At 37.6% G+C, this 17,065-nt stretch overlaps 1 protein-coding gene across 3 annotated transcripts in view; it reads left to right on the forward strand.

The window, feature by feature from the left end:
- Positions 1 to 16,885, forward strand: part of LMAN1 (lectin, mannose binding 1) — a 28,799-nt gene extending 11,914 nt beyond the window's left edge. The window contains exons 7-14 of one of the 3 annotated variants that reach the window (XM_077891481.1): positions 523 to 581; positions 1,043 to 1,175; positions 3,015 to 3,208; positions 3,335 to 3,405; positions 8,075 to 8,228; positions 13,139 to 13,260; positions 13,553 to 13,615; positions 15,224 to 16,885. In XM_077891481.1, the coding sequence (XP_077747607.1) occupies positions 523 to 581; positions 1,043 to 1,175; positions 3,015 to 3,208; positions 3,335 to 3,405; positions 8,075 to 8,228; positions 13,139 to 13,260; positions 13,553 to 13,589 (770 nt within the window). In that variant the 3' untranslated portion in view covers positions 13,590 to 13,615; positions 15,224 to 16,885. Of the gene's footprint in view, positions 1 to 522; positions 582 to 1,042; positions 1,176 to 3,014; positions 3,209 to 3,334; positions 3,406 to 8,074; positions 8,229 to 13,138; positions 13,261 to 13,552 lie in introns of all 3 variants that reach the window. The other 2 variants (XM_077891489.1, XM_077891475.1) reach the window with 2 other exon arrangements.
- The last annotated feature ends 180 nt before the right edge of the window (positions 16,886 to 17,065 follow it).

Consider the following 17,065-nt stretch of genomic DNA (forward strand, 5'->3'; position numbering starts at 1 on the left):
ACGTCCCAGTAAGCCAGGACGAAGCAGTGTCAAGTTTAGACTAAGAAGTAAAGCAGGCAGTGGTAAGTACTCTAAGAAAGGTTGAAAGAAAGGTGCAGAAATACATGAAGGACAGTATTTTGTCTCGTTTGGCTGGGACACAGCCTGGGAAGGAGTTTTGTGGGGAAATGTGAGAGGCTCTTGGTGTCAGGTTTAAGAGTTTCGGCTTACTTTGACCCCCTGTTTGTTCATTCTCTTATCCCTTATTTATTAAACATCTTATATAGTAAACAGTGTTAAGTATTCTGGTTTAGGATAAAAGAAAATGAATTTTAGTTTATTTCTGATGCAGATCTTTCTGGTGAATTCTTATCTTTAAGCTCATGGAAGCAGTATTTGCCTTGAGAGCTAATTTTTGTTATTTTTTATATTAATTATTTTTAAAACAATAGATTTCTCTAACTTTATAACCATAAAAATTATCTCTTACGGAGTTTTTTCTGTTTTTTTTTTTTTTTTTTTTTTTTTTTTTTTACTTTGTAGATGACCACGATGTCCTTTCTTTTCTGACTTTCCAATTGACTGAGCCTGGGAAAGAACCGGTACATATACACTTCTTTTTTTTCCAGAAGTTTATTTTCAGTTTATTAGCATCTCCTTGTAGCCGAGAACGTGGGCAGCCCAACTTAGGTTTGGGTCTTGTTTCTACCTGTTACTGCTGTATGACCTTGTAAACATTACTTAACCTCTGTACTGCTCCATTTCTTCACTGGTAAGACTGAGACATTGGTACTAGCCACCTCATGGTGTCAGAAGCATTACCTAAGACAATGCACTCCTAGCAGGCACTCCATAAATGGTAATGGATAGTATTGTTATTTTGTTATAATTATTTGTAGCAAGAGTAAATTGTTATAATTTAAATAAGAAATAACATTTTTATGTTAACCTTTCAACTAGTGTAGAATGGCTAAAATGAAGGGGAAGAAAGTATATTGAAGTTTATTATTTTTTCTTATCTTTGAAATTTTTTAATGATATATTCCTAAATTCCAAAAAAAAGCCTACTGCAGATAAAGAAATTTCAGAAAAAGAAAAAGAAAAGTACCAAGAGGAGTTTGAGCACTTTCAGCAAGAATTGGATAAAAAAAAGGAGGAATTCCAGAAGGGCCATCCTGACCTTCAGTGGCATCCTGGTGAGTTGGAGGAAGCTTTCCTCAGAGCTACACAGGGCTTATGGCACATGCCTTTGTCCCTTCCTTGAGCTCTTGTCTGGCATATCCAAGTAGTTTCCAGAAGCAATATGTGAATGAATCTTCTGCCTTCACAAGGCTTGGAGGTTGATGTTTCTACCAATAAGAGTGTGGCTTTAGGAAAGTATGGGGTGGGAGATCCCAGGTAATATGGATGAACAGTGATCCGCTAAAGCGCAGGCTCTCTTTCAACAGGGATTCTGTGTTTTTATTTACTGCTCTGCCCCCTAACCTAAAAAAAAAAAAAAAAAGCAAAAAAAACCCCACACACACAAAACCCAGAAAACTCCAATGCTCACCAGTAGACCAGTAGTTGAGACTCAGTAAATGTTTGTGGAATAAAATCATCTAGGGTTTATGTCTTTCCTTTGAGTGGCAGACACTACCTTATTAATGTAGAGATAATACTGGAAACATATCAAAATTCTTGTGAAAGTAATACGAAATGATCTTCTGGCTCTCCTCCTCTTACTGTTTGACACAACTCCAGACTTTAAAATTTACAAATTTTAAAATAATTGGTCTAAGCCAGTGTTGAACTCAAGTGTGCTATATGTCAAAAATAAAATGAAGAGTCCAAATTGAGTGGCTTATATTATCTGCTTTTATTTAACGTTCCCATCAGCACACATGATCCAAGCTGTATTTAATAAAGCCTATAGCTAGTTTTTGTCCTCTTGGTAGTATATGATCTTCTAAATAATCAATAATATGAAACAGACTTAATGAAGATAAAAATGAAAAATTTAGGGATGCCTGGCTGGCTCAGCAGTTGAGTGTCTGCTTTCACCTCAGGGCGTGATCCCAGGGTCCTGGAACCAAGTCCTACATTGGGCTCCCTGCGAGGAGCCGGCTTCTCCCTCTGCCTGTGTCTCTACCTCTCTCTCTGTGCCTCATTAATGGATAAATTAAATCTTAAAAAAAAAAAAAAGAAATTTAATTCTTTTCTTGGATTTGTTTTAAATATCACATGATTTGTGAGTATATCAAGCTTATTTATAGAAAGTGTTTGAAATCTTGTTTTTAGCATAGTCAGCTTTAAAAGGAAAATCATATGGTCACAACTTCATTTTTAAATTTATTACATAAATAAAATGCACAGATTTTAAGAGTGTAGTTTGATGAATTTTGACAAATGTGTTTCATCATCATTCAAGTCAATACATAGAATATTTTTATCACCCCAAGATCTTTGATCATGCCTCTTTCAAGTCAGCCCCCCTCCACAGAGGCAACTACTATTCCTGATTTCTAGTAATACAGATTAGTTTTGTCCTTTTATATAAATAGAATCATATAGTATATTTGAAAGAAAATTATTTTTAGGTGAAAAAATTCAGGGGGATCCCTGGGTGGCACAGCAGTATAGCGCCTGCCTTTGGCCCAGGGCACGATCCTGGAGACCCGGGATCGAATCCCACATTGGGCTCCCAGTGCATGGAGCCTGCTTCTCCCTCTGCCTGTGTCTCTGCCTCTCTCTCTCTCTCTCTGTGATTATCATAAAAAAATAAATAAATAAAAATTAAAAAAATTAAAAAAAAATTTCAGAACTAATCTATCATAAGTGTTCAGCCACCAGAGACAGCAAAAAACAAATAGTAATTTTGTCATGAATGAATCAATTATCTGCATGTTTACTGTTGGGGAGGTCTTACCACTAAAGTAGATCATATTGGTGATACTCTAATTTTAGCATATGTTGATACTTCAGTCACTTATGATATTTCAGAAACTACACATGTTGGTGGTTTTGGTCATTTTGGTTTGCAATTTCCATTTCAGCAGACGAAGTATTTGAGAGTGTAGGAGACCGTGAACTGAGACAAATCTTTGAAGGACAAAATCGTATCCATCTTGAAATCAAGCAGCTGAACCGACAGTTAGATATGATTCTTGATGAGCAGAGAAGATACGTCTCTTCCTTGACAGAGGAGATCTCTAAAAGAGGAGCAGGGATCCCAGGGCATCAGGGACAGGTAAGCTTTCCAAATTTGCATGTGTGCCCTAGGTAGCGTCTGATGGAGGGGAAGGAGGAGGGAAGGAAAGAAAGACTACTCTGTCATCTGTTCCTACAAAACTTGGTTCTTCCATTTTTCTTCCAGGTCACTCAACAAGACCTGGATACCATTGTGAACACTCAGCATGAGATCCTGAGACAAGTAAATGAAGTGAAGTAAGTCTACAGAAGTAAAATCTGTTAGGTGATACATTTATCCAGAATTCCTGATGTCTGTCTGTCTGTCTGTGTCTCTCTCTCTTTCTCTATGCAAGCCCGTTATTATTGTAAGGATTCTGGATGAGGATAAGAATCACTTTCTAGATTCATTTTATAAATTGGGGAGTGGCAAGTGCAGGAACCTTTGGTATTCAAAAACTGCCAGCAGGCTTAAAGTTTTGAATTGTGCCAAGCCAGAAGAGAAAAAAATGTTTTAGCATCTCTTAAAAAAGTACATTTGTCACGCAGCTACTTGATATCCAGGAGTATTCATACATTTCTAAAATAAAAAGAATATATGTAATAGGTAACAATTCTGTGAAAAATCCTAGAAGAGTAAGGGTAGCATTATAGGACTGTAATTACAAGCATGCCTGATGCGGGAACTTCTTTCTGATGAAACGAAACCATTTTCAAGGAAACATGCTGCGTGACTACCTCTCTTTCATTCCGTCTTGTACTCTGAGACTGAACAAGGAGTTGGAGCAGAGAGGAGGTACTGTGTCCTTGGAACTTTGATAAGTTTCTAAAAAGTATTCACTTAAGCAGATAATTAACAGCTTTCCATGCCTAGAGTAGAGAAACAGCCAAAATGTTACATTTTATAAGCCAGCACTTCAGAGCACTGCACCAACCAATACAGTCCTTGACAAACAAGAATGTCAAAGTGAGTTCTTTAACATTGGAAAATTAAACAGTACTAGGTTAAACAGGAGGTAATAATATCTACATAGAGAGATTAAAGGCAACTCCACTTATAACTGCATATTTGTACTTCTTTCACTTCTCTGGCATTTAAAAAAATCTTTAAGTTGTAAACTCATGATTAAAATATTTATAATCCTAAATAGTTTAATTTTTTCAGAAGTAGACTGGATAATGTAACATGTAAAATTTTTTTTATTTTGATCTAATTTCGGCTTCAGACTTGCAAAAATAGTAGTTTCCATGTATCTCTCACTCATCTTCCCCTAACGCGCAGATCTTACATAAACATAGCACAGTTGTCAGAGCCAAAAAATTAACACCAGTACAGTACTATTTTTTTAAATTCTTTTAAAAGATTTTATTCATGAGAGAGACAGAGAGAGAGGCAGAGACATAGGCAGAAGGAAAAGCAGGCTCTCTGTGGGGAGCCTGATGGTGGATTCGGTCCTAGGACCCTGAGATCACGACCTGAGCCAAAGGCAGCTGCTCAACCACTGAGCCGCCCAGGTGCCCCCCCACTGGTAACAGTATTATTAACTAAACTAATGATCTTATTCAGATTTCGCCCATTTTTCATGCATACCTTTTCTTCCATTCCAGGATCCTATCCAACAACACACATCTCATGAGCTCTATCTCTTTGGACTTCTACTGTCTGAAATAGTTCATCTTCCCTTGTCTTTCATGACCGTGACAGCTTCTGCATTGAGCAGTTATTTGGTCCATTGTCTCACAATTTGGGTCTGTCTGGTGTTTACTTGTGATTGGATGGAGGTTCTGCATTTTTGACAACAATACAACACTGTATCATGTTCATGACATTGGCCGTGATCACTTGGTTGTTGTGGTTTCTTTGTGCTTTCCCTATTTTAAAGTTACTATCTTTCCCTCGGTGATTAATTATATTTTGGGAAAGATACTTTGAGACCATGTAAATATATAAATATCCTGTTTCAGTTTAAACTTTTGCTTGCTAATTGTAGCATCCATTGATGTCTTGCCTGAAACAAGAATGAGATGTTTCCCAAATACTGATTTTTTTTTTCTATTTCATCATTCCTTCCCTTGTTTTATTGGAATTCTGTAAGGACCAGCTCTCTTCTGCTCCATTTATTTATTTAATCAATTATTTATATCATATGGACTCATGGGTATGTATTCTGTGGTCACAGTCCTACCTATCATTATTTATTGCTCAAATTATTCAGCTCTGGTAATTAAGAACTCCTCCAGATTGGCTTCTGTGTTCTTTGAACAAGTTCCCATCTTTTTTTTTTTTTTTTAAAGATTTTATTTATTTATTCATGAGAGACAGAGGAGCGGGGGTGGGCAGAGGGAGAAGCAAGCTCCTTGCAGGGAGCTTGATGCGGACTCGATCCCGGGTCTTCAGGATCACGCCCTGGGCCGAAGGCAGTGCTAAACCGCTGAGCCCAAGTTCCCATCTTTTTAAAAAGCATTTCTTTACTTTCTGGTGCTACACTGTGTCTTAGTCTCATTTTGTATTTTCTCTGCCCCAGCTCTAGAATCAACCACTTCTCCAGTGAGCTTTGGTTCCTTTTATTGAAGAAAGGTATTTAGAAACCCAAGATCTGGACAGTTGGGTGTGCTTATTACCTCTGCAGTGCTGCTGCTTCTAGGCCCTCTCAGTAGACAGAGCTAGGGAATATATGAATGTATACTAACCCACACATATACACATCTTTATTTTTGTACCCATCACTCTACATTTGCATTTAAACCCTGGGAGTGGGCAGCCCGGGTGGTGCAGCGGTTTGGCGTCATGTGTCACCTGCAGCCTAGGGTGTGATCCTGGAGACCCGGGATCGAGTCCCACATCAGGCTCCCTGCATGGAGCCTGCTTCTCCCTCTGTCTTTGTCCCTGCCTCTCTCTCTCTCTCTGTCTATGAATAAATAAGTAAAATTAAAAAAAAACAACCCTGAGATATCCAGACACCTTGGATTCTGATTGGACTCATCTAGGCTGAATGTTATAGAATCTATTTTCACCTTCTTTCCTTATTTAAAAATTCTTCCTCCAGGAGGGAGAAATTTGGTCTTTATTATCTATAATATATTTATTTATTTTAGTGTACACAAAATGTACCTATAAAGTGGTATTAAATTGTTAACTTGTATCCCTGTGAGAAATATATTCACTGATGGATTTATGTAAAGGTCCTTCTTGTCTAACCGTCCAGTTTGTAATGCAGACACTATTTTCCAATTACTTAGTACGGTTCTTTCCCCACCCTTTTCAGTATGGTTGTGATATGCATTTATAATGGAGTTAGGTTCTTTGTTAGCATTTGTATTCTTCCTATATCCTGGTTGATTTTAATTGTGTGTTTTTGGGGTATATGAAGGATATGCGAAAATGGTAGTTCGGAGAGACTCTTAAGACGAAATTTATATGTTCAGTACCCCTCTTCATCACTACCACCTCACTCCCATTTCCCCCCCTTCCTAGCCTTTTCCCACCGACCCCCTGTTGGTAACTTATCCCATTAATTTCTAGTTTGTTCTTCCTGTATTTCTCCTGCACATGTGTATTTTCTTAGATTCTCTTCTTTCTTACATGAATGGTAGTATATTCTAGACACCCTTTTGTGCTTTGCCTATTTCACTTAACAGTGGTACTAGAACGTCTTAAGATTCAATTAGTGGTTAGTAAATCCTAGTCATCTGGCTGTATTATCCATGAAAACACTTACTTAGAGTCGTTAGCACTCCTCATAAACTCCCACCCGTTGAGAACAAATGTCATGCATACCATAAGTTAAGGTAAAAACTGAACTCAGATTTCTGAATTTGTCCTCTAGAGCTTTTTTCCTTCTGGATAGGCTTCAGAAACTGTAAAGAGAGAGGAAATATTTGCCTTTTATGGAGAGAGTGGTGTATGTCTATGGGTTTTCATATCCTCCGAGAATCATAAAATTTTTTTAACAGTAGCATGTAATACAGTACCCTTCAGTTTACAGAAAAAGAAAAAAAAGGCCCTGACTGTTAAAGGGTCACAATATAAAACAGTCAGAATTAGTTTTATTATCTCTCCACTTTCAAATGCTATTTCTAGCATACCAGAACACCTTACCAATTTTTATTTTCATTTTAGACATTTTCAAACATACAAAGAAGTTGAGCATAGGGATCCCTGGGTGGCGCAGCGGTTTAGCGCCTGTCTTTGGCCCAGGGCGCGATCCTGGAGACCCGAGATCGAATCCCACATCGGGCTCCCAGTGCATGGAGCCTGCTCCTCCCTCTGCCTGTGTCTCTGCCTCTCTCTCTCTGTGTGTGACTATCATAAATAAATAAAAATTAAAAAAAAAAAACAAACAAAGAAGTTGAGCATAAAAGCCGTCCGTCATACTCCATCCCCCAGTTGGAACAGTTGTTAATAACTGGATGTTGTCAGCATGCACAGTTCATCCTGAAGTACCCTATCAACCCCTCCAAATTTTAGTGGCAGTCATGGCCATACCCTGAATCCCTCATCTCCTGAGAGAGCGAAGGGTGGCACTCTCACTCTAAAGCCCCATCTCCGTTTGTTTTTGTTTTGTTTTGTTTTTTTAAATTTGTTTCTTTGAGAGAGACAGAACATAAGCAGGAGGAGGGGCTGAGGGAGAGGGTGAAGCAGGCTCCCTCTTGAACAGGGAGCCCTCTTCTGGGCTTGATACCAGAATCCTGGGATCATGACCTGAGCTGAAGGCAGACATGTAATCAACTGAGCCACCCAGGTGCCCCATAAACTGTAGTTTTATAAATTATTTTCCAATCCTGAATACAATTGAATATTCCTAAATGTTTTTTAAAAATCTAACTTATTGGGCTTAAAAGTATATCTAAACTTTTTGAAGTATATTACTAAAAAAAAAATCATTTTTCTAGCAATTCCCTTGTCTAAAGGGATTTTCTGTTTTAGGAATTCCATGAGTGATACTGTCAGACTGGTCAGCGGCATACAGCATCCTGGATCTGCAGGGGGAGTTTATGAGTCAACCCAACACTTCAATGACATCAAAGAGCATCTTCACATTGTGAAGCGGGACATCGATAACTTAGTGCAGCGAAATATGGTAAGCTCTTGCCTTCTACTTTTATAATTACCAGTCTTCCTTAGTTAGAAAAGGAAGAGTACATATTCTACTGAAAATATTTTAATGTTTTACTTAATACTAATGTTTATTTTTAGTATTCAAGGTAGAATTATTCCATATGATTCAAATGTCTTTATGTTCCATGCTTCCATACTCTGTTGAATAGAATTTTTTAAAAAGTACTTTGCTTTTCCTATCATTGGAGCTGTCACAGTCTCAGACTTCTGTTTTCTAGATTCTTTGTGTAAATTTTCTTTAAAAAAAAAAATGGTTCTTGTTATCAGTAATGCTATCTTTAAACAGCTTAAAAATGGTGAACATCTCTTGACCCTTTGCTGAGACAGACTGATGCTGGGTACTTCCTACTTCTCTGGTCTGGGCAATGAGGAAGCCCAGATCTGAGACTGGCTGACTGGTAGCCTCATTCTTTAAGACTCTTCTTTTTTCCAGCAACTTTTCCTTTCTGACTTGAATCACTTTTTTTTTTTTTTAAAGATTTTATTTATTTATTCATGAGAGACAGAGAGAGAGAGAGAGAGAGGCAGAGACACAGGCAGAGGGAGAAGCAGGCTCCATGCAGGGAGCCCAACGTGGGACTTGATCCCAGGTCTCCAGGATCAGGCCCTGGGCTGAAGGCAGCGCTAAACCACTGAGCCACCCAGGCAGCCCTTGAATCACTTTTTATTTTTATTTATTTATTTATTTATTTATTTATTTATTTATTTATTTATTATTTATTTATTTGAATCACTTTTTAAAACTTTTTTTGTTCGTTTGGTTTTGTTTTATTAGGCCTTTTTTTTTTTTTTTTTTTAAATGTAAGCCCCGTCTATATTTTTAGAGATTGGCCATAAATATTAAAAATAGGTAATGTGTTTTCAAAGTTTAATATGCATAAGAGACAGTATTAGACAATAGACCTGTGGTACTTACAAGTTTTTTCTGTTTTACGTTTTTCCTTAACTTACTACTGGCTTTCAAAACCTTTATGAAATTTACAAATGCTTGTAGTATTTGCCTCTTCCCCTTCCAGTCCAATCTTCTTGAAATGATCAACATTAAAAATTTGATGGGGAACAACTCAGCACAAAAAGGTACTGGAGAAATGAACAGAGTGTTCTTGGGAAAAGCTTGTACGATATATGAGCAGATGCTCAGGCTACTTAAATAATAAGAGAAATGAAAAATAAATAAAACTTTCCTGTGATACCACACCTGTTTGACAAAAAGCCAAAGTCTGACAACATATTCTGTTGCCAAGACTTGAGGAAAACAGAGTAGCACATTGCTTGAGGGGATACGAAATGGCATAGCCCTTAGGAGATTTGCCTATTTAACCCAGCATTTTCACAGCTATTCTGTCAATAAAACAGGTACGTAGGGGCACCTGGGTGGCTCAGTTGATTAAGCATCCAGCTCTTGATTTCAGCTCAGGTCATGATCTCAGGGGTGTGAGGTGGAGCCCTACTTTGGGCACCGTGCTCAGCAGGGAGTCTGCCTGGGGATTCTCTCCCTCTGCTCCTCCCCTGACTGTTGCATGCTCTCTCACTCTTTATCTCAAATAAATCTTAAAAAAAAATTTCTAGTATGCTCAAATCTGTTCTTACAGGAGTATTTTGAATAGCTCTAAAAGACTGGGGACATGGGATCCCTGGGTGGCGCAGCGGTTTAGCACCTGCCTTTGGCCCAGGGCGCGATCCTGGAGACCCGGGATCGAATCCCACGTCGGGCTCCCGGTGCATGGAGCCTGCTTCTCCCTCTGCCTGTGTCTCTGCCTCTGTCTGTCTCTCTCTCTCTCTCTCTCTGTGACTATCATAAATAAAAATTAAAAAAATAATAAAAATAAAAGACTGGGGACAGATTGAAAAAATGAAAAGTAACAAGATGGCAATTATGAATGAGATTGTACTGATAATTATACTCAATGCAATTTTCCTGTAAATTTGGATCTAGACTAAAGTTCAGATGGTTTCTCACATCTACAGAGTAAGATAGAATTCAAAGAAGTCTAACTTTTACACTTGTACTTTTTATTTCATCCCTATAAGGAACAACTGAGTAACTGGGTGGGGGGGTGGGGGGGGGTTATAGTTCCTTTGTCTTTGCTTTTGTAATATAAGCAGAAACTGTGATGAAATCTTCCCCCTTTTTACAGATAGTAGCATACTGTAAATAGTTGTCGTCTTCCTGCTTTCTTTCACTTACCAGTGTGCCTGTAGTGATGCACAGATGTTCCTTATTCCTCTCACAGCTGTCTGAACCCCATTATGTGACGATCACAGTTTATAATTTCTACTGAGAAGTCAGTCTTATTTTGTTTCTTTGTATGTTTTCGCTGCTTTTAAGATTTTTTTTTTTTTTTTTTTTCTGGTACTGAACTTCAGCAGTTTGAGCTCTGGGAATTGTTTGGTTTTAGGTGGTTCTTTCCTAGCCTTGTGGACTTTCATACCATACACGTGCAGATTAGATTCAGCCAAAGATTTGAAGGGCTCTTCTGCAAACTTCCAAAGCTTTCTCTGCCATTATCCCTTTTCATGTTGTGTCACACCGCCACCTGGGCTTCCCTCAGCTGTAGTCTCTGACTTCTCAGTTCAGCAGGACTACTCAGTTCTCTCTGGGGGCCCTCCCTGGACTGCAGACTCTGCCTCCAGGCATTAAGCTGCATCTGCCATGGGTCCCAGCTTGTCTGACTCCTGTTTCTTGGCTGTCACAGTTGTAGAGGCCTTCACTGCCTGTGGCCAATGTTTGATAACAGTTGTTTCATATATCTTGTTTTCTAGTCCTAGGTGGAAGAGCTGTTCCTAATCAGCCCTTTGGAGGTGGAAGCAGAAATTGCTTCTCCTATCCCATGATTTTCATTAAATATTTATATTAATCCTTCAATAAGCATTTTTTCTTCCTAATTTTCTTTTCTTTTTTTTTTTTTTAAAGATTGATTGATTTATAGCTGGGCACCCAGATGGCTCAGTCAGTTGAGCATGGGAACTCTTGGTTTTGACTCAGGTCTTGATTTCATGGGTGGTGGGACTGAGCCCTGAGCTCAGTGCAAAGTCTGTGTGGATTCTCTTCCTCTACCCTTTCCCCAGCTCTTGCATGCACACACACCTTCTTTTTCTCTCTCTCTCTCTAAGATAAATCTCTTTTTTTTAAGATTTATTTCTTTTAGGGATGTCTGGGCAGCTCAGTGGTTGAGCATCTGCCTTTGGCTCAGGGCGTGATCCCAGGTTCCAGGATCGAGTCCCACATCAGGCTCCCTGTGAGGAGCCTGCTTCTCTCCCTCTGCCTATGTCTCTGCTTCTCTCTCTGTCTCTCATGAATAAATAAATGAAATCTTAAAAAAAAAAAAAAAGATTTATTTCTTTTAGACAGCATGTGTGAGCAGGAGGAGGGGCAGAGAAAGAAGGAAAGAATCCCAAGCCGACTTCTCACTGAGTTCAGCCTGCCCCATAGCTCCATCCCACAACCCTGAGATCACGACCTGAGCTGAAACCAAGAATCTGATGCTCACCGACTGAGGCACCCAGGCGCCCCTTTTAATTTCCGTTTTAATTTCTTTTCTGATTCATGGGTTTAAAGTTGTCTTTCTTTGGCCTCCGCGCCACCAAATGATGATCCCATAATTTCTTGCTATCTAGTTCACTGCCTTTGCCTTCAGACAGGTGTTATTTTAGATTGGATTTGTTTCTAGCTCTGCTAGTCATCTTCTGCAAGGTGGTTGATCCATATTACCCAGTCTACCTTCCCAGAAGTCCTAATTCCTTATATGTTATATGGAGCTTTATGTTGTTAAAAGTTTTTTTTATTTTTAAATATCTGTTGTCATTTAGGAAAGAAAGTTAATATGTTAAATAACTTTCCTGAGGTCACTAGCTAGTAAGTGATAGAAGGGAAGAACTTAGATCTTTAATATGTAATCTTCTTTCCTTTATATTTTTGGATACTGCCTTTCTTACCTATATTTTATATATGTCTTAGATATTCATATTTTTCAAATATGACTTAAGAGTTTTCTTAATGACCATTACCTCTCATCCAAAGCGTTGTTGTCTATTCCCTTAGTTCTGTTTGAGGTTACTTTCTACCAGCTGTAGCCTGTGTTGCAGTGTCTAGGTTGATGCTGTGAGTGGTACATATATGCACTGAAGAGCGTTGTCCCACAGATATAAACATACTGAGAACAATTAATCCTAGAAACTGTTCTGTCTGGATACCTTGAGTAAATCTTTGTTCCTGGCATGTAATTACTCCCTTAAAGTAGAAGGAATACCCATGGACATAGGGAAAGAAACATTTTTCAGAATACTAATTAGTACTGTTGACTGCTAGGAGTTTGGGGAGGATGAGGGCTAAGAAAAAGCCATTATATTTGTCAGGCAGCTTATGGGGGGCGGGGTGACCATGTCATTGCCTGAACTAGAAATAATTACTCTAGTACAGCAAGTATAAACTGGGTGTGTCCAGGGAATTCATGGTCTGTGACCATCAAGAACACAAAACATCATCATCACTGTGCTGAAGATTCAAGCCAGATGGCAGTGCGTTAGTGACTGGATCGTGAAGGCAGAGGCCTTCCAATGTTGACTACTCTTTCAGAAAGTTAGGTGGTAGGGGTTCCCGGCTGGCTCTGTCAGAGCACGCAACTCTTGATCTTGGGGTCATGAGTTTCAGCCCCACATAGGGCATAGAGATTACTTAAAATTAATAAATTGAATAAGCTTTATTTTTTAAAATATTAAGTGGTAAAAGTTAAGGGAGCAGAAATGTTTATGGGACAAATAAACGAAAATCTTGAGTTTATGTAGTTAACCATGAATTTTATAAAGCTTTTGCATTTATTTCTGTTTCTAAAATACCAATTTGACTAATTATGATAGTTCTTTGCCTTATAGCCATTGAATGAAAGACCAAAATGCCCAGAACTACCACCATTTCCATCATGCTTATCTACGATGCACTTCGTTATATTTGTAATGGTACAAACGGTGTTATTCATTGGTTATATTATGTATAGGTAAGTCTCTAAAATTTGACTCAACGTTTTTCTGTATTTGTTTAATTTTAAATACTCAAAGTTATCTGTGCACCTAACAGAACTTTTAGTACTTGTAAAATTTGGTTTAACACAAAGAAAGTATTATTTGTAGTCTATCTCAGTCACGTGGAGTGCATGTATAGAATATATGCTTATCTTAATGCATTTTATACTTCAAAAGGCAATGTGTATTTCAAGTTTAAGGAATCCTATTTCTTTCTGAAGTAAAATATATAGAACTCTCAGTTTTTTTCTTTCTCCTCTTCCTTAGGACTCAGCAAGAAGCAGCTGCCAAAAAATTCTTTTGACCACCATTTTCATATGTGTACATCATGTATGTATGTACAAAATGTTGTCTTTTTGAGGGAATTTAAGTATTTAAATTGCTTCATAGTCTAAATTATTAAATTTTGTATAAGATGACTGTTTAAGCATTGATTTGCATTAAGAATAAACGTTAAAGACAACCACATGTAAATTTGTGCATAGTACATAAATCTATTTAAATTTCAGTGAGTTTCTGGCCAGTAGAGTATAGCCACTGAAAAGAAAATTGATAAATAAGATGGTAAATAATAGAAAATAGGGGCACCCCCCAGATGTGAAACTTACCCGTAAGTCTCCAGAGTTGGAAATTTCTTTATTTTACATAAATACACACTTTTCCTCCTTCCCCCTAGACTATGTGGTCTAACTAAGAGCTCCCCACCATTTTATTTTATAACCAGAGTCTTTTTAGAGGTCAAGACCCAGTCCTGCAGTTCTTGAATCTAATATAATCTCCTTTGAAATCAAAGAATATTTTGTCTGAGAGCTTTAGGATCTAGAAGATAAGCTTCAGAATGTTGAAGTATCTTTCTGATTATCAATAATACATTCCACTTTTAAAGGAAATTTGGGGAGGACAATTAATAGCTGCTCTTTGCCTGAAAAACCATTTACGTGAAAACGTTTCTCTGTTAATGGTCTCTGTTTGTCTTCCCCCCTGCTGATGTGCTCAGTTCAGGACTGCTCATACTCGGGAATGTCTCCATGCCAGCAGTATCAGGTCAATAGTAGGAAAATGATTGGATTTATTTAGGAATTTATTTATAAATTTATTTATTTAGGAATATGGATTTATGTTTGTAATCTAGGGAACTTATTTCTCCCATTTTGTATGGTATATAAATTCATCTCAGATTGCATATCCTGAGGATATTTTAAGTTCACAAAAAAATCTACCACTACGTTTTGGTTTACGTCACTTCGTACGATCTGGTGTCGACTTGGTGTCATTTAAATCAAGGAGGCTGTGGTAGAAGCAGTGTTAAGACTTTTGAAGGCAAAATTTAAAAAATAGAATTAATACTTCTGACTTCTTTTTCTTAATGCCCGAAGTAAAGATATCGTGAAACACTTGTTAGGAAGCTTAACCTTGAAATGTCAGACTGGGAGGGGCAGTTGTAGTCTTTGTACATAACTGTTCTAGGCATTACAGAAACAGTCTGTAAAGGACATTTTAAAATGTAAACTTAATGTTTTCACAGCTGATGTAGACCTGGTTTTTTGCTGGCTTGAAAATACTTTTTACCTCTTTTAGGTAAATCGTTAATCTTTCATTTGTCATAGAATACAAAATAAAAAATAATGCTGTTTTATAAAACAGTACCATTTCATTCTTCCAGACTTCATAAATTTGTTCTCAAATGTCATTTACAGATTGGGCTAACTGCCTAAAATCTATACAAAGACTATGAGGAAGCCTGCATTATAGCAGTACCTACTTCGTACTATGTACGCAAACAGTCCTAGCACTACTTTTTCTATTAGCATTTATCCTGGAACGCTGAATGAGAACATTCTAATGGCGACTCACTCTACTTTCAGTCACTTTAACAGAGAAAATGCTTTTCTGATGTTTCTCCTTTGTAGTATTCACCTTTTGAAATTCATGTTCCAGAGACATCATCACAGAATTTGCTCTTAAATCTGTGAAAGAAAAAAAAAAAAAAAAAAAGAAAAGAAAACCTTCAGAAGAATATTGATGTTGTGGGCTGTGAAAGTTGGGAAATCCGGCAAAGTATCCAGAGTTAGAACATCCATGGTCACATGTGCCTGAACGCACCAAGGGAGCACCAGGCGTCTGTGTGCCTGGTGCATTTATCAGGCTGCGGTGCAGGAGGAAGTGTGCCGACCATTACTAATTCAAGTGCAGACAGCTATTAGGAAAGCGCATGAATCTTTCTTTTTTACTTAGTAATTTACTAGAAAATCAGTAAAGCAGTTCACACACAGGCTGTTCATCATATTATTTGAAATTCGGTCTATTTTCCTCAAAGTCATGGACTTTATGTGACTCATTTCTGAAGAAAAATGTTTGCTCTGTGGGAAAATCAGTCACTGCCAGGATTCTTTCATTTCTGTACTATTTTGTATAATTAAATTTGTTAACTTCTCTCTCACCAGCAAGTATTTTACAGGTGCCTTGGATTAAAACAAAATTGATCTTAAAATTTTAGTGTAAGTCATTGTGCTTGTGATACCACTTTTAAAAAGAAATCCAATTACATAACGGCTAATACTTTTATTTCATGTACCTGTTTGTGTTCTAATTGTTTGAATGTTTTATTCAGCTTGAAACTTTACTAAGAAGCCACAAACGATAAACAATGTTTTGTTGTGTATTAAAGGAACATCAGTGTTTCTCAAAGTGTAGTCCATGGACCACGTGGGTCATGGTGTGCTTGTGAAGCATACAGATTCCAGGGCTCCATTCTAAACCACCTGAATCAAAATTCAGGGGCGGGCTTCAGAGTATCACTTTGCAACAAGCACCGCAGGTAACTCTGAGCACATTAGTGTCTGAGAAACACTAAGATGGGGAGTGGGGAAAAAAATAAGTACTTGGTTTTGTTGGTTTAAAGCTGAGCTGAGAGCATAATATGCCATTTTCATTGCTGATGACATTAGCAAATGTGCAGATTCTTTTATACTTACAATGTTCTTTTTACTAAAACTCTTGATTTATTAACAACCACAAACTAAACCCAGATTGTCGCCTGTAGCTCTTGGTACTTTGGTTGATGGCTTTTAAACTTACAGAATCATCAGATCATGGTCAAGCCATGTAAACTCCCATCTCAAAGTCTGCCTGCTAAAGCTTTTTGCGTTCCTGATTGAGATTTTTGTGACATTTTCTCTCGGACAATTGTACTTTTTGATAACTTAGGGAAAACAAAATTACTTGAATAAGGGATCGCCTGACCCGATGTGTTGCAGAGATACAATCTTTGTAAAGAACTTAAATAACACTTGTGAATATTAAGATGTGATTATCTTTTCCTGTCCGTGTGCTTATTAAGCAGGGAGATAGTGAACAAACGATTATATGGGGGATTTTTTTATTTATAAGAGCTAATGTAAAATCACCACTTGCAACTTTTTAGATCTGTATGTTGCCTGTTTAATATATTTCTTTTAAACTTTAAAAGGGTTTTCTATCCACTGTTAATTTCAATTGGATAACATTTTGTCAAGTGTTTTTTTCTGATTGTTATTTGATGCTAGCTGGAATTCAAGAAATGACATTGACCTTATTCAAATAAAGAAATATTTTAGTAAATTTACTTCTTCCTTTATTGATCTCGGTTAATAAGTAGTCACTTATTTTCCAAGTAGGCCTGGGTTGTGATCCTGACTCCTTTTTTTTTTTTTTTTTTTAATATTTTATTTATTTATGACAGAGAGAGAGGCAGAGACACAGGCAGAGGGAGAAGCAGGCTCCATGCACCGGGAGCCCGAT

This window comes from Canis aureus, chromosome 1 (assembly GCF_053574225.1).
Source record: "Canis aureus isolate CA01 chromosome 1, VMU_Caureus_v.1.0, whole genome shotgun sequence".
In the NCBI taxonomy this organism is placed as follows: domain Eukaryota; kingdom Metazoa; phylum Chordata; class Mammalia; order Carnivora; family Canidae; genus Canis; species Canis aureus.